Genomic DNA, 17,940 nt, shown 5'->3' on the forward strand with positions numbered 1-17,940 from the left:
GCATGATGCTAAGCCAATAGTGTGGTTGTCTTGCTGCTTATAGCAAATTCTTATTTCTGTGCAGCCAAGCAGCCCAGGAGATTATTACAGTTCTGTGGATGAAGATCTTAAGATTGAGGTGATTGAAAAACTCTTTGCCATGGACACAGAATCAAACAGTCAGTGCAACTCCCAGGTAAGGAACTAATATCTCTTCCAAAAGCCACAAAAAGCAGTCTTCTGCTAGTAGGGAGTACAGATTAATTCTGTATGTGCAGATATGGTAACATACATGCAAACTGCATTTGCACACGTACACCAAAACTTTCATGCACAACACTAACAAAAATACACGCTTTCAAAAGCTGGGGTGTGAATTTCTGTCCCTAACTCTCTGAAGCAAGTGCCTTAGTATGTCACTGTGGTGGCACTGCTAAGAAGAAAGAAGCAGCAGAGAGCTTTCAGAATTTGAAAGCTTCTGTACACTGGATAAGGAATATAAGCAGCAGCATTATTTTTTAAAATATAGCCCAATGACTAGCAAGCAAACATACTTTCTACAACAAAATATAAATAAACTAACTCTTGCAAAACCTCAAAGTAAGAAAGAAATGCCCCTCATAGCACACACCTCCTTTAATTACAAAATGCAAACTGCCATTTTGTATGTATTTCTCTTGTCTTACCTCTTGGAAGATTTCAGAGAGATGTGACAATTTCTTGCACACAAAGTAACATGAAGTGTCAAGTTTCCTGCATTCTCATCAGGGTATAAGTGTAGAAATTCCCTCTAGAAGTAACTCTCTTAATCTTCCACTGTCATAACATAACATCAAGTGAATAAAAGGTGTAGGCCTGAGTCAGACCACCTAACTTTAGGTACTTAATTGGAATGCCTTTGTTAAGAGCTTATATTTCTTAATAGCTAAGAGAAAGGAACAGGCACTGCTGGCTGGCAGCTCAAACCTTACACTCATCTCTCCTTCTATTAATCCTATGGAAAGTTTGGGGTCAATTGGGCCCAAATGAGGTGCCTCAATTTGCCAGTGCAATTTGCAGATTTAGTACGATAACGGGTAAGCTGTAGTCCATATCCTGAAGAAATTTCATCTAAGTTTGGACATAGAAACAGCAATGAAAGCAATAGAAAGAGTGGACAGATAGGAGGAAAATGTGGATCACATTCAAACTCAGTGCAAGACTTGACATGTGCAAACTTCAGTTTTGCCAGACTCAGCATCTGCTTGCACAGGTGTGTTCCACCACGTCAGCAGGTTTGTCTGGTGGGAAAAATGAGTGTTAGAAAAGTGCCCCTGTCATGAGCTGACTGGTGGGCCAACATTCATTGCCCTCTCTGCTCAGCTCTGGTCAAATGCCAAGAGAAATTAATTTAAATATGACTAGTTCTCTAAGGGGGAAAAAAAAACCCCACCAAATAAATTTAAGTACAATAGTGTCCTTCCAACTACATTTTAAAAATCTTTTGCATCTTTAGATGCGTTTTTTTCATGTATCTGGATTATAAGAAAGCTGTGTTTCCTTTTTTAGCACAAAAAAAAAGCCTGAGGTTGAACTACTTGCCACATTTTGCAGAGTCTTGGCAGACAAGTTATTCAAAGCTTAATGAAATACAATATCTAGTTCAGATCACAGTGATGTTGCAGACTGCATGCAAGCTGCTTTAGCAAATAGTGCTTATCTGGAAGTTTTTTTCCTTCAGTTTGTCGTCTTATTTTGCTGATGCTGGTATGATGAACATGTATGGTAGTCATAGAAATATGACATCTTTAAATAGGAGCTGACCAGTTTCATGTAGGTGAATTTGGCATACCATGATTTTTCAGCTTCACATCTATTAGTATTTCATATCGTGCTAACTGCCACAACTATTACAAACTTTTAGTTTCTTTATCAACTTACTTTATTTTTTGTGCAGACTGACTTCAATGAACTGGACCTTGAAACCTTGGCTCCTTACATTCCTATGGATGGAGAAGATTTCCAGCTCAGCCCAATCTGCCAAGAAGAACGTCCTCTCTCTGAAAGCGCACAAAATACCCAGCAGAGTCTAAGTAGCATGAGTACCATCTTCCAACCCCTTGCTTCTGCCTCACAAAATCAGTTCCTCCCAGAGAAATATTGCCCACAGCTATCAAATAAAAACATTAACCCTGGTCATGGGTCCCTGTCATCGGTGTTCTTCAACAGTGTCAGTAGGTCATCACTGCCCCCGTACCATGACCAAGCCAGCACTCCCCTGTCTTCGATGGGAGGAAGACCAAACACCCAGTGGCCACCTGACCCCCCATTAGAATATGTTCCTGCTAAATGGAGACTCATGGATAAATACTCAGGATCCCTATCAAGTTCCCCTTCAGGGCCACCAGTACATTCTCCCAGCATGCCCATATATAAAAAAAGGTAAGAGTTTTTGTGGGGTGTAACTATGTATTTTACTCAGAAAATACTTTGGGGGATAGGAAGTCATAATATTGAAAAATTCATTTTTCTCAATTTAGCTGGACTAGTTGTTTTGATAGACATCAGACTATACTTTTGGAGAAATTAGTGTGGTGCTCTCCCAGTGGCAGACAGTCTAGGGAAAGCAGAAGCGGGCTAATTTTTTTCTGCCTGCAAGGATGCATGAAGGGATTTCCTGCTGGTCAGGTAAAAATTAGCCAAGTAATTTTTGCAAAGCCTGGTTGACTTTATGCAGTTATAAAAAAAAAAAAAAAAAAAATCTGAAAAGGCTTATTGGTCCAGCAGTAAGCTGAGACCTGTGCATACTTTCTTATTTTGCACGTATTTTTTGCACAACAGAAAATAGGCAAGAGGGAAAGACGACAGTACCTTTATTGTTGGCATATATAAATATCGCAACTAAGATTTGAAATTACAGGGCTTTTTTTTTTTTCTACAGCCCTTCTTTGCCTTGATAAATTTCTTACACATATGAACAGTAAGGGATGAGATGTAGATGTAGAAAACAACACGGCTTCACTAAGGGCAAATCGTGCCTGACAAATTTGGTAGCCTTCGATGATGGGGTTACAGAATTGGTGGACAAGGGACGACCAGCTGATGTCATCTGCTTGGACTTGTGCAAAGCATTTGACACTATCCTGCATGACATCCTTGTCTCTAAACTGAAGAGACATGGATTTCACAGATGGACCACTTGGTGGATAAGGAGATGGCCGGCGCACTCAAAGAGTGGTTGTCAACAACTCGATGTCCAAATGGAGATCAGTGATGACTGATGTTCCTCAGGGGTCAGTACTGGACCCGGCCCTGTTTAACATCTTTGTCAGCGACATGAACAGTGGGATAGAGTGCACCCTCAGCAAGTTCACCTATGACACCAAGCTGTGTGGTGCAGTCGACACGCTGGAGGGGAGGGATGCCATCCAGAGGGACCCTGACAGGCTGGAGAGCTAGGCCCATGCAAACAAGGCCAAGTGCAAGGTCCTGCACATGGGTCGGGACAATCCCAAGCACAAATACAGGCTGGGCAGAGAACGCATCAAAAGCGTCTCTGAGGAGAAGAGCTTGGGGGTACTGGTGTGGATGAGAAGCTCAAATGAGCTGGCAATGTACTCTCATAGCCCAGAAAGCCAACCGCTTCCTGGGCTGCATTAAAAGTAGTGTGGCCAGCAGGTCAAGGGAGGTGATTCTGACCCTCTGGTCTGTGCAACAGCACATAGACCTGTTAGAGCGAGTCCAGAGGAGGGCCACAAAGATGATCAGAGGGCTGGAGCACCTCTCCTGTGAGCACAGGCTGAGAGAGTTGGGGCTGTTCAGCCTGGAGAAGAGGAGGCTCCGGAGAGACCTTATAGCAGTTTTCCAGTACCTAAAGGGGCTTGTAAGAAAGAATATCCCTGGAAACATTCAAGGCCAGGTTGGACAGGGCTCTGAACAACCTGGTCTGGTTGGAGATGTCCCTGCTTCTTGTAGGGGGGTTGGACTAGATGACCTTTAAAAGTCCCTTCCAACCCAAACCATTCTATGATTCTATAATTCAGAGGATACAGTCCTAGAAGTTTCCTAGCATAGCAAGAAGTTTCTCTGTAGCTCTTGGGTAGCATGCAGAGTGTGGGTCATCAGTTTTGGTCATGCTAAAACATTCAGGAAGTACATAAAATAGCAACGGTGATTTTAAAACATGAAGCTGTGCAGTTTACCTGCAGTTTTCCTTCTGGGATTTCTTGTTGTTGTCAGAAATACCAGTGTCTGAATTGGAAAGAGAGGGTTTGACCCCAAACAGTAACATGTGTGTTCATATTTATTACGCAAAGCAAGGGGGACAGGTGTGGCTCAAAAAATCCTGTCCTTAAAAATCACATTACTTTCTTTTCCGCAGCATTTTTTTTTTGTCTGTCTGGAGATTCCTAGAGGCTGTTTATGCTAGATTTTCATTAGTCTTTGATCCCAAAAGTAAAAAGTTTCCAAAGCTTGTGGGATGACTAACAAAAGGAAATAAAAACATTTGTTTGAGATCTGTCCACTGTCCTGTGTCAAAGAGACATTAAATGAAAGCAGAATCTGTATAAATGAGCAGTATGGTTTAGATTTGCCTTCCTGCTCACTCACCCAGAGATCTTTTTCTCCACAGGCCCCTGGATGCTTTTGTGCAACGAGGCATAGATATAAACCCAGCAAGAATTGCTCTGTCTAACAGTTTGAAACTGAAGCGACAACTGGATTATGAAGAACAAGCGTTGCAACAACTGAGTGGGGTAATCATAAGAAATGCATCGCCTTCACAACTTTGGACTCACCCTGGTCATCGGTGTAATTATTTGTTTTGCTTTTCTTCACATTCTAGGGAGATACATCTGTCATTAACCCGTCTCACCTAATGTGGAAGAGAATGAAATTTCTCAAAGGGGAAAATTGTTCCTTGGTTACAGAAAAGAAGTCTCTCAGCACAAGTGTTCTTACCGGTAAGACAAAAGAAAGTAGTTTTGCTATGTTAAGTAATGAACCACAATTTTAAGACAGGCTGAATAGAAAAAAAACAAAACAAAACACAAACTCTTTCAAAAGGAAGTGTAAATAAGCTCTGTAAATATTACACTAAGCTAAAATTAAAGATCAAGTTGTACCCCTGAGAGCTGAACAATTTAAAACTACCAGCTAGATCATTTCATGTATGTTCACACCCTTGCTTTGGAGGTAACAGAGATCAGCTTAATGGAGATGGGTTTACCTCGTGCTGATCCAAGGTGTGGTTAGAACTGATACTTTCCCTCTACAATGTTGTGTTTCCTTACGTATCTTGGGTGCAATACTACTTCTAGAGCTACCGCTGTTTCTGGACTTCCTTTGTGACAAGGTGTAGGTATGCCTACGCTGTGTGGCTGTCATGCCGAGGATCACTTTGCTTTGAATTAGTATTATCTACTATAATTATTACACTGGCTTAATTTATTTTTTTTCTCCTACTATGTAAATCAGATGAATTTGTCTGTAACTCGAGAGGTCTGAGCCAACCAATGAGTCAACTGCAGCAGCAGCAGCAACAGCAGCAACAACCCACCTGTGGCAGTCCTGGTGAGAATTTGAAAGCAGGAGTGTATCCCCCTCCGTTTTACAGTTCCCATTATCAGGACTATCCTGTCCAGCCAGCTCATAAAGCATCAGGTAAGAGCTGTCAAATGCAGAAATTGGAAAGTGTTGGTGTCTAGTTCTAGTACTGATTCCATGAAAGAAAACACTTTAAAAAATATGGAGGAGGATAATAAATCAAGAACCAAGTATGTGTCGCTTCACAGAATGAAAAATTAGTTATGTTGTTCAGTGTGAAACATTAATGTTTACATTTTTAAGATATGAGGAAAAATTATGTTTGCCTTTCATTTCAATTAAACTTGATGCATTTTTACCTTGGAGGTCCAGTCATCCTTCATCCACACTTCTGTCTTGTGATGGAATTGATTAAATTGTACTAAACAACTTCACTGCAGCATTGATATGGGAGGTTTGGAGGTTAGAGTCTTAACATGTGCCTTCTAGAAGTTAAAATAAGTATACATGTCCCTTTTAATATATAAGTGGAGTGGGTGTCAATTTAGAAACTGTGTTGTTTACTACAGCTTTCCTCATCTGCACCAATATAATTTTTCTCAGAAAAATCTAAATTGAGAGTGGAGGTGAAAAACTGCACCTCTCCAGGTGACACGCTTGCAACCGTTTAAGGCAAAGCGATGCATAGGCTTGCTCTGAAGCCTGTAGCTGGTAGTGGTTTGAGGCATATTGACATAAACACAAAATGAAATTGTAACTGGAAGAGGGAGGAGGGGAAAGAAGTCTTCACTCTGTCTCTCTGGTCTCAGCACTATCACTTACTTCACTAATCTCTTCCAGGTATGACCAGTCGTCTGCTGGGGCCCTCCTTTGAACCCTACTTGTTGCCCGAGTTAACAAGATATGACTGTGAGGTGAATGTCCCTGTTTTGGGCAGCTCTACGCTTCTGCAGGGCAGTGAACTGCTCAGAGCACTGGACCAGGCAACCTGAGCGATCCTGCAATATTCTGTGGCCTACAATGTTCAAAACAGCTTCAGTTTTTAAATATATTTTTGCAAGTAGACAATTTCTAATACCAATACACTTTTACAGGATTTTACTTAGATATTGAATCTGTCCACGTTACCAAATAGTGGCCTTTTGAAGTTACTCACTTTATTATTCATATTAAAGAAATACATCTACTGTATTTTCTCTATTGCAATTAAAGTGTTGTTTAGAGAGTTTGATTACCGTCCCCTTATCTCTTTACCTGTAATTTATACTCTGAAATTTTCTTCAGATTTCATGCTAATAAAAAGCTGCGGTATAAATGCCTCATCATGTGATACTTTGGCTGCAGTACTGCAAAGATTTATTTTTATTGCCAAAGATGAATGAAACAAATTTGATCTCCAACCACAGGTTTTTGTTGATCTGCCAAATTGAAATCCTTTGAGTCTTTCTGTTTCCCAGCATTTATCATATCGTAACTTTCGTAACTTTTGGAAAAATATACTGAAGAAAAATCCCAGCCTTCTGCTTCCCTCCCTTCCCTTCATTTTTATACACTTTGTTGAAAGAAATGTGAATGGTGAATTGCAATGTTTATGGGTATCTGTGAAAGTTGCACATGGTAAGCTTTTCTCCTCAGATGCCAGCCACATTCTCAGCTGCCTTAACCTGGCTTCGCTCTGCAGCCAAGGGAGTCCTACAGATTTACCCCAGTGGAGGATTTAGATCTGTGTTTTCATGTGTGTTAAGGTTTCTTGTTTTGTTCTTTGTTGTTTCCTTTGGTTTTTTTTACACAAAACAGATTTTTTTTTTTTTTTCCATTTCTCTCTGGGTCAGTTGTTAATCTTCTCTTGGTACTTTCGCTCTATCTAGGACACAACAACTTTAAGAGCTGTTTCTGCTAGAACTAATAGTATTTGTTATGGTGTTGCTGATATTTCAGGAATCTGACCAGCAGCAGTACTAACACCTCTGATTAACATTACCCTTTTTTATTTTATTTGCTAGCTAGCAATATAATTGCAATATTGAATCATTAAATCTAAAAGTTAAAGGAGTATTTCCCAGCATATTAGCCTAACTTAGTTATAAGTAAACAAAAAGAATTAAGGATTTTGTAGTGAGATGAATTGTTGGCAGGCAGGTCTCTATCACTTTTTCTTGCCTTACTTTAATCAGCAGTTGAAATGTCATTAAAAGGCAGCCAGATGTTTTCAGAGCTCCTTTCCAACTGTCATTAGTTTTCATGCATCTATTTTAAAAAATAAGGCTTTGAATGCTTTCAAAGGCAAAGAGATTTAAAAGTTTAAATTACCACATATTTAAACAGCAAAAATACTAAAGTAATAAAAGGCAGGTGAGTAGTTCTGATTTTAAAATACATACAGACCTAGATATATGTTGGGATATATCATCTTGGTTCCTCCACTAGTATAAATTTATCGTAGCTTCATTGAAGAAAATGGAACAGTGGTGATATACAAAAGGTAAAAATCTGGCCCAGAACTTATAACAAAGAGACTTCTGATTCTGCTGAAGCCTGGTTTATAAAATTGCTTTATATCATGCACTGACACTTGCAGAGAGGGAGCCTTGGGTTCATTGAGCCCTTCAAAATTTGCTGTGTTAAATGAATCTTAACCACAGATACTTAGAAAATCTGAAGATTGCTTGTTATTGGTGCATAATGCACAAAAAATGATAGTCCCCATTGTAGGCAATCTTTCAAGAGTTTATGATGAAAAAAAATCTATTCCTAAAGTGAAGTTACTACCATGTGGAAAAAACACATTGTAAGCATGAAAAATCTGATGAAAATTGGCAAGCCATATTTGACAAATTTGCAGTGGCAAGGACTTAAAGGCTTCAAGGATTAAAGACACTTGAAAACTGCTCTTCTGTTTCTTATTTGTGTAGTTTCAGCATTAAAAATGTTATACCCTAACAGTTTACTAAAACACTCTGAAAAAATATTCCATGTCTTAATATTAATCATACTTTTTATCATAATTATTTCATAATCTATATTGCTGAATTCTTATTGACAATATTATAACTGTATGGGAACTTTAACTTGATAAGGAAATGTATTTTGACACTGATACCTTATTAAAGTATACTGATCTTAAATTCTTTGTGACTCGTTTGCTATGAATTTGTTATTTGTTGTATCATTGTAAAACAAAAGTATTTATTAAATTATTTATAGAAAATAAAGGTTTGCATTCATCTTTGAAGAACGAAAGAACAAATGGAAGTTACCAATGTTTGAGAGCTGGGAAGTAGCCTGCCAAATGTCTGTAGTGTCAACCTTTTTGTAGAGTTTACCTGGCTTCCCTCAAATGGAGAATTAATGTCCTATACACCGCCCTTCCGAAACATGTCCTATGGTTCAGACTCCTGCTTCCATTTGAAAAGTGTATTTCTGTCTGAGGAGCTGAGGGTGCCTCTTGTAACGCTACCCTTAAAGAAAAAAAAAAAAAAAGAAATATAATTAAGTTGACGAAATGACATCTTAGAGGCTGAATTGCCACAGTTCCCCACTTCAGTATAAACCATCATAGTCTGGCAGCCCTGACAAGCCCACAAATAATGGGCTTTCCCCCATCCACGCCTCTGCTTTGTCCACCCAGTCCTGCTGTTCAACATGCCAATCCTTTTCTGTATAGAAATTGCCGGTTTTATCCATGTAATAACACTGATCACGCTGCAGGAGGACAGACACATTAAGAAATTTATTTCCAACCGCGCGCTTAAATTCAGACTGGACTGTGCGGAAGCTGTTGGTGCTTGACCCTTCTGATAACTGCTTTTGAAACACGCAGTGCCCTTCCAGACACTGTTGATCTGCTGGAACAACAGTGAATCTTCTGGATAATCTGCCTAAGTGAGCTATCGTCACCTCCGTTTCTAGAGGGGATGCTCAGCAGGCACAGAAAGTAACTCCTTGCTTCTGTATCTGCTGCCATTAACAGTAATCACACAGCACCCAGCAGCACGGTGGTGTGCCCCTTACCCTCCCTTTTAAAGCATCCCATTGATCTTCCGGGCACTTGGGCAAAGGCTAACTCGGCATGTCAGATGCTTATCCAACTGAGGGTAAAAAAAAAAGCCCCTCTTTAGTAGAGATTAACCTGTTCAGATCAATGTTTGTCTTTTAAAGGTTTAATCACTGACAACTACTGTAAAATAGTGCAGCCAGGCACTATTTTTTGGGGTATCCCACTCTCATTCTGAAGAGCTTCAAGCATTCACCGTTCCCACATTCAACTAGCTTAAGGAACAAACTAGTAGTGCCTTCAGCTTTTTTTTTTCCCCTTCTCATGTTAGTGAGTTCAGTGGTTTCTCCCTTATGCATATGAATGTCCCAGATAGCTAAGCTCTGACATTGCAATTTACGTACCCAAAAGAACCAAATCCTGGCCAGAAACATAATACCTAGATTGCACAATAGATGAGCTTCATGCTGCCGAATATGGGTTTACTACAGTTTTTTTTAAACATTGGGTTGGGGGTTTTTGCCCAGAAGGCCAGCAGAAGTGCTTAAAATTAAGTGCACATCATCTTTCACTGCCTAAAAACACCGTTTATTGGCATTAGATCTTGCATCTCCAACAGCATAGACAGAACTGATCACGATTACGTTGTTCAGCACTCACTATGTTCCCCTGAAAATGGAGCGGTTCTGCCAAACACTCGTGACCGGGGCTGGTCTCAGTCTCCGGCTGATTTTCAAGTCTATCATCTTGTTAAAATAATCAAGCCAATGTTTTTCCTGGACCATAGATTTCACGCAGGTAAGATTCACGCTGTTTATCGACCAAACGGTTACAAAAAAAAATACTATAGGAAATTCTCAACATCCTGGGGGGGGTGTATGTGTGTGTGTATATATATATTACATTTACTAATAAAACAGAAAAAAAAAAAGCCCAGATAACTCAGATCAAGGTCCAACTATCTTTTCAGTTGAGACACCAGCTCCTAAGCAGCACTGAGATCTGCGGACAGTCGGTGATTCATCACGTTTGCTTGCCACAATAGGCAGAGCACAAGAAAACAACCTAACACACAACTGCTCCGGTTCTAGATGGTGAAGGTTTCATCTCTTACTTCTCCCTGAGAAGCCTTATGAAGCTATTCACAGACATGTCAGAATTTAATTTTTCTTTTAAGAGCTACAGTGGAGAAATGGAAATATTCACATACATTTAAATAAACAGCATTATTTTCTTTCTCCCCCCACTTCACTCCCCCAACCAACTCTCTTATTAGAGGCTTCCCAAGAAGGAAGAAACAATTTCTAAGAAAAAAAGAAAATCCTTGACTATTTTTTTTAGGACAACAAAATTGGTCACATGTCCCAGTTCCGGTCCCTCAGCGCAAGCCAACACACGGCTCAACAGTCGCCTTTTGATTATCTGGGGCTGCGTACCAGCCCTGTGAGCTCACCCTCGCTCGCAGGGAAGGCAGGCACAGATTCTGACTCCCTCAAGCTCTGTTCGTTGTTGCTTTCCTTGGTAACTGAAGCTACAAAAGCACCATAAGAAGGCCGTAGTAATTGGTATGTACCCAGTTTTGGGGTGTTTACATTAAATACGGCTTAAAATAATTAAAAAAAAAAAAATTTTTTTAAAGTGATAAAAACCTTGGCTACTCAGTTAGGAAGCATCACCAACATTTCTTTTGCCTGAAAGCCAGCCTGCAGTTTGTGATGTGCCACAGGTCTCACAGGGAACACTTTCCTTGAAGAAGTCCTAAATTCCTGTAATCAAAGAGAAACTTAATCACGCCTCTCAATTAGTAACATGGTGACACATGGTTAAGACGTCTCATCAGAGAACAGAGTCACATGCATAAACCTGGCTTCCAAAGACTAGCTACCTGCAAGCCAGCTGGCACCAGCAACTTCTGCCTTCAACACCGGACAGTAAGAGGCCGCTGGAGGCAACAGCTGCTGTGTCACTCCTCGTGTGCTACCTGCTATGAAAATTGCTGCATCTTAACCACAGTGGCTGGAAGGACTGCTTAGACTTAGGTTGCATCTCAAAAAATCTCATTTCCCGTAGCTTCATCAAAAAAAAGAAATATAAACAACCCTCCCGAACTCCCCGCTTGAAAAGTCTGAATTTAGGTCTTGGAATTACAGACAAAGCTGGCAAGCTAGATCCTCAAGGGCACCAGCACCAGAAAACAAGAGTGAACCTCTCCCAGGTTCTACCAACAGCTCTAGCGACTGAAGCTCTGGCTCCCCACAGCACTGGCAAACGCAAACAGACAGCAAAGCTTTCTGTGGCAGAAGAAACCTACCTCAAGTGTAGCCTCCTTCAGGGACATTGGTGTCACCCTTCAACACACAGTTCCAGAAGGACCAAAGGTCCTAGAAAAACTACAGCAACACAGGACCAGCAGCTTGATGGCTTGTTCATCCATCAAACATAGAAAGTCCTCCAGCCTCTCAGTAGCTGAACATGCTTCTTGGCTGCAGCAAGTAACCTGAATTTCTTAGTCTTGACTCCTGGCCTTTCCTCTAACCCCAATGCCATTTCTCCCCCTAGCTCCCAGTCCTAGGTCTGTGATTTCATCATTCTGGTTTCTGCCTCATACTGCCTCCACTCCCCAGCTCCCCTTCCTCTCCTGACAAGCCTGCTCCAACTTGCCCCATCTCTACATGCCCCTCACTGCAGGCAGCATTTTTTAGCATGGATTCAGGGACGTGGAGTGTAGGTTCTCTCTGGTCATGTCCTTGCTTTGGCTGTCTGTTTGATACGACTGTCACCAGCTGCCCAGCCCTTTTTGCAAAAATTCTCAGCTTCTGCAGTTCTCAATTGGAGCTCACATTGAAAATGCCCAAACCCCATTCCTGCTCTAGCTGCTGGGCATGACAGACCACAGTTCTTGCCCCAACACGAAAGCAGATTTAATGTTCCAAGTCACAGGAGCATAGGACACCCTCTGAAAGCTGCAACACCACCACCAATTCATTTCAGACATTTCCCTCAGCTATTAGATGGCTGTTTCCATTTGCTACTCAAGAAAGCGATGGTGGGGTATGGATGAAAAAGGTTCTGCTGGCTCACAAACAGTATCTCCTTCATCATCCCCTTGACACTGCACTTCCAGCAAAATCCTAACAAATTTCAGAAGTACATAGAGTTTCTCCTGCAGTTTTGGAGATGAGAGTAGAGTTGAGCAGCTTCCCCAAATGGCTGAACCCTGTCCGTAAAGCTAGAACAATTTCCCAGCCATAAGAGGAACAGTACATTTTTGCTCTTTTAGTCCTACCAGCACCATAGAGCTAACACTAGTGGGAAGAGAATCCATATTTGTGGTTCCCCAAACCTTCTCCCCATGCAAATAATTTTGTGTTCAGGACAAAAATTAAGCCTGAGATAGAGAGAGGTGCACACACTAGGTAGAGCACTTTCAGATGCTGCTACATGCTTGACAGACACCAACAAGCTCACTTAGGGTGTGATTTCTGAGTCCAGCTGTATTCCCTGGTGTTTTCAGCCCCAGGCACTCACTCCAGAGTCTGGCCATTCAGAACTTGGAGAATTCCAGGGCGCCCTGGGGGAGAGTGATCCACGGGGATCTCTCTGTCCAGTTATAACCCCTAAGTCAGGAAACACAAAGGTTAATGCTCCTGCAGGCAAACTAAAACACATTCATGTGTCCATGGGAGTGAGTGACAGTAAAGCAATCACAACACCACTTCAGCAGAGTTTTCCAGAAAAAAGTTATTTCTAAATGCATTGACAGAGAAGCATTTTGCCAGTTACAAATGTTTATGCAACTGAATTTTATTTTAGAGTCTCTAGTAAAAAAAACCAGCAGCTTGAAAGTCTTGCTCTCTTTTTCACAATTGCCAAAACCCCAAACCGTAGCCCACAGCTCGCCATCATTATTTTGTAGCAGAAGGTGCATGAACTTATAAGTGGAAAACCACAAGTCACCTCATATGATGAGACTTCTGATCAATACAAATACGTATAATTTTAATTCAGCCCCGCCTTCACACAGCCGCACCACAACAGTATTACAGTGGATCAAACGAAGCATAAAATGGATGTCGTCACCGTCCATTTTTAGATATGCTGCATAACATCTATTGGCTTTTGTCCTGTAAGAGCAGGCAATACTAATTGTGTCTATCGCCTCACTGCTAACACAGACAGTGCTGCCCTTAACTGCAGCCCCCAAAACAGAGTTAACAGCAAACCAATGGAAGCTTACTGGGAAAGCTGGTTACTCTCTATTATTTTAACAGCAAACATCAAGATGAGCTTTTCTGTGCCTTGCTCAACTGCAGAGATGCTCTTATTTTTTACCATATTTGCACCTTTCACCACAACTGGCGTTTCACAACTTCAATTTGTTTAAACTTCAGTCAGTTTTCAGAGTGCATAGTATCACTTCTTTTATGGTTGGTCTGATTACCGCAGAAATCTCAAAGATAAAGGAAATACCAACACTGAATACTTTATTTTTTGTTCAAACTCCCCCTCCCATCTCAAAACCTCTCTTCTGGGGAAATGATTCTGTTTAGTGATAGGCAAGACCTTCAATGACCACATACTGGTTTTGCTGTTATCTCATACCCCTTTCTGCCTTCCTCAAATCCACAGCAAGAAAAGTCCGTGGAAAGCCACCCAAGCACTCTGAAAAGTGGAGGCAAAACTGTGGCTTTTGCAACCGTCAAATATATCTTAATATAATGAACAAACACTTTAAATTGTGCTTTCATTTTTAGAGTGACTTCTCCAACCTCCCCTCTTACACGTTCTCCCCCCCCCCATACAAAACCAAGAAGAAAGTATCTTTAGGAAAAAAAAAAAAGTCACAAAAGCAGCATTGCAAGGTCCCCCAAGCACATTCATGCTCAGCAGCTCTCACTCACAACAGCTAATTTCACAGCAATTTTCTGCGCTCCACAGCTGTACCCTTCCTTTCCTCACTACCAAGATGCCGAACTCTTCTCCTGAGTGAACATCTCCAGCTCGCTTTTTCACAGCATCCAACTGCATTTAGAAATCCTTTTCCAGATGCTCTTATTGGAAACACAGACCACACAATTGCAAAAGGAGTTCTGGGATCTTGTTTGTACCGCTGTGAGTCATCCTTGAAAGTAGCATTGCAGCAGCACTGAAACGTACATTCACATTATTTGTTCACTTTTTTAAAGTGAGCTAGAGAAGAAAAAGGACGCGGATGGCTGCGCAGTCATGAGCAGTACACACTGCCGTCGGAGAGGCCTAGTTTGGCAGTGTGAGACGTATGTAGAACTACATCAGTCCACACTCAAAGAGATACAGGCTTGTGGGATTTAGGTCTATTAAGAAAACTGGGCATTCAAAAACAAATTTTAAAGACAGTGTGTTGTAGTTCTACAGCTAACGCTGGATGTCAGGTACTGTGTTGCACCTGCACCGTGCAGTGCCAGTAACGCAAGTAACGCCGAAGCAGTAAACGCACTCTCCTTCAAGATACAACCAAACAGGTATTTTTACAATAACCAAGGAAATGGGCCAGAGTGCGTCTGAAGACAGAAGTAAGCAGTATACAAAGAGGCCGTTTCAAAAATAATGCCGACTCTTCTCTCCATTTTTAAAATGGAAACAAGTAGACTGTCATCCATTTCCACTCAATCATAGCGTGTTCCTGCCCAACATTTCTTTATACTGATAATTTGTTACATCTTCAGATTTTTCTGCTCTATTTAAAAAAAAAAAAAAGAAAAATAATCACCTGACTGACTAATTTGGATTATTTTAGCTTCTTAGTGACTCCCCTTAGCAGCTACAGCGATGTAATTTACAGGCTTTAAAAAATGAGCTACTTTGAAAACTTAACTTTTTAAACAGCTCAGAGAAGGTGGTTGTCATCCTTTCATTTCCAGGCAGCAGTTTGTGTAGATTTTAGTACAATCAATTCGTGTCTATGTCATGTTTCATTTTCATGCTTCATTTTACAAGCCCACTAATCAGACTAATGAGGTTGAATGTGAAGAAATCCCTTTGTTTCAAGCTGAACACCCTCTGAAACCACAGTTATAATGGTCTTTCTTTGCTTATTCAATTCCTGTTTGCAAGTAATAGCAAAAAAAATTGGCATTAGAGAATTTTTCTGCGAAACCTTAAAGGCAGAAAGCCATCTTATTACAACACCCCCTGTAATTTGCAGGAGCTTGGGCTGTACATTGAGGGGAGGGACTTACAGTGCCTTCCACTTTGCGAGCACGCTCAAATGAAAATAAAATCTTATTAACTGCTTGGGTAGGGTCACAAATACATTCCGTATGTTCCAAATCGGTGGCTTAAGACAGTCCAGTGAGCAAATGCCTGTCTGCAGGCAGCAGGGAGTTTGTGCTGTGCTGACCACGCTCCTGCATGGAGGGGTCGACTCCCCCCGCGCCTATGTACAACGTGTCTAGGACCTGGGTAGGGACTGGGACCTCCCTGGTTCGTTAGCCCATCTAAACCATGAGTCACACGTATATAGATAATCCACGGCAGGAGGCAGAAGCTAGAAGCGGAGATGGATGTTCCCACTCAGGGATTCATTACAGAGCTGTGGCAGGCTGCAATACAAACCCGCCAGTGCTCCTCAGGACTCTTTGTCACCAGTCAATAAGAGCACAGAGAGGTGCACAAAGAGGCTTACAAGGGAATACATGCAATTATGGGACGGTTCTACAAAAGGTGACGCTGTCAATCCCCACACAACTGCCATAAACTTGACATTGTAATCTCAAAAGAATCTTGGCTTGAATTTGCTCATTCTTGAGTAATTTTCTTTAATTTAATATCACATACAAATCTCCATCCCACTCTTGCTTTGGAGAGCAAAGTAGTACTCACAGTATAACAGTAAAAGGAGAAAGGCTTGTTTCTGATCCTCTAGATGCCTAAGTAGCTGCTCGGACCATCTGCTGAACAAGTGACAAGTCCATCGCAGAGTTAGGAGGTTACAGAGCACTCCACGTTTACCATAAAGATTACTATCAGGGTCACAAGACCTGCTCAGTATGAACATAAAAGGTTCAACCGTGATTCAGAGTTGTCTGAAAGATGCTGGAGGTACCTGTAAAAGGGCATGGAGACAGGGAGGGGGCGAGGTTATCTTTTTTAGCCTGTAGCCTGATGATAGCACAAGCAGCACAGTGCCATGGTTTAAATCTGGGAAAATGATGGCTCCCACTGAAAGTATAATGCACCTATAGATAAAATCCAGGCAACCCATTTCCTCATAAAGCCATAAGCCAAACATGAGAAATAGACTCCTGCCAAGCTACGGCAGAAGCTTTAAGTCCTTCACCCTCCACGTGGGCTCTGCCTGGTTAACCTTCAGCACTTTCCTAGGAGAAAGGAGGAGCACCACCCATGAGAAGACAGAAAAAGGCTGTTCACCTCCTGCTCTTTTCCAGTCCTGGACCAAAGACATTCATTGCGTAGCAGCACCCTCTGTATCAGGTGGAGCCTGGCTGCAGAGACAGATGTGAAAGGATCCGGGCAGAGCACATGGTGGGTCACAGGACCAGTCTGATGGCTGCTACCACCACAGCACGTGTGCATGACTATTAGCCAGGGCTTACATCCACCCACAGAAACCAGACATTTGAAAGTGCTTTTGTTTTCCTCCTTCAGAGGAGACAAACCTGAGCCACTCATCAGCAGTACCGTGGCAGGTAAATAACCGAGAGCTGATGGATCTCAAGAATTTTGTGCAGAAAAAGCATTTTAGCTTTCAGCTATCTCGAGTAATCCTCTGACGTTTAATTAAAGAACAAACAAAAAGCCTGAATCCTTTCATGAGTACTTCACAGGTATACGCTAGTTATTTCAAACGGGAGCTTGGTTCCAGGGTGGCAGATTCGCTTTGCACAGGAGCTGAGGAAAAGCAAACTAATCTGTTAAAGGACTAGAGCAAAAAGGTGTCAGATTTCTTCCAAAACAGAGATATTTTTGACAACAAAAACTGGTTAGTAAGCCTGCACAAGATGACTGACTAATGACAGACAGCAATCCCCCACAATCAGCCTCAAGACACAGGTGTTATTAAAAATCAACATGTAGCTTTACTGAAGTCTTTAAACACTGCACTGCCTCCCAGACATGCGAAAAGAATAAAACTGCCTGAGCAGCTTGGGTTTGGCACAGGAAAAGAAAGCTAATTAAGGAATTGGGTTATTCCCAAACCGTGCTGGTTAAGAAGCCCCATTATACCTGCTGCACAATAGGTGGGATCCATTTGCTTTCAGCAACGCTTATGTCAGATGTTAATTCAAAACTACTCGTGTTTAACAAATACTCCCCTAAGACAAAGTACCTCCTGCTGAAAAGAGGTAAGTCATGTCGCTGGGAGTACTGCAAGGGGAAGCTCCCGAACTAGAGCCCGCAAGTGAAAAGCAAGTGATGTGGCAACGCGCATTCAAGCAAGT

The 17,940-nt window shown here is 41.5% G+C and overlaps 1 protein-coding gene and 1 long non-coding RNA gene across 2 annotated transcripts in view; one reads left to right on the forward strand and one right to left on the reverse strand.

The window, feature by feature from the left end:
• Positions 1-8,630, forward strand: part of EPAS1 (endothelial PAS domain protein 1) — an 82,697-nt gene extending 74,067 nt beyond the window's left edge. Inside the window, exons 11-16 of the mRNA XM_086745858.1 lie at positions 65-175; positions 1,916-2,400; positions 4,592-4,715; positions 4,805-4,922; positions 5,437-5,622; positions 6,346-8,630. Of these exons, the coding sequence (XP_086601984.1) occupies positions 65-175; positions 1,916-2,400; positions 4,592-4,715; positions 4,805-4,922; positions 5,437-5,622; positions 6,346-6,497 (1,176 nt within the window). The 3' untranslated portion in view covers positions 6,498-8,630. The remainder of the gene's footprint in view (positions 1-64; positions 176-1,915; positions 2,401-4,591; positions 4,716-4,804; positions 4,923-5,436; positions 5,623-6,345) is intronic.
• LOC147601333 (uncharacterized) overlaps positions 8,018-17,940 on the reverse strand; it is a 37,197-nt gene continuing 27,274 nt past the window's right edge. Inside the window, exon 2 of the long non-coding RNA XR_015258293.1 lies at positions 8,018-8,963. This is a non-coding gene — a long non-coding RNA (uncharacterized LOC147601333). The remainder of the gene's footprint in view (positions 8,964-17,940) is intronic.

Source organism: Chlamydotis macqueenii, chromosome 3, assembly GCF_036417535.1.
Source record: "Chlamydotis macqueenii isolate bChlMac1 chromosome 3, bChlMac1.mat, whole genome shotgun sequence".
In the NCBI taxonomy this organism is placed as follows: Eukaryota; Metazoa; Chordata; class Aves; order Otidiformes; family Otididae; genus Chlamydotis; species Chlamydotis macqueenii.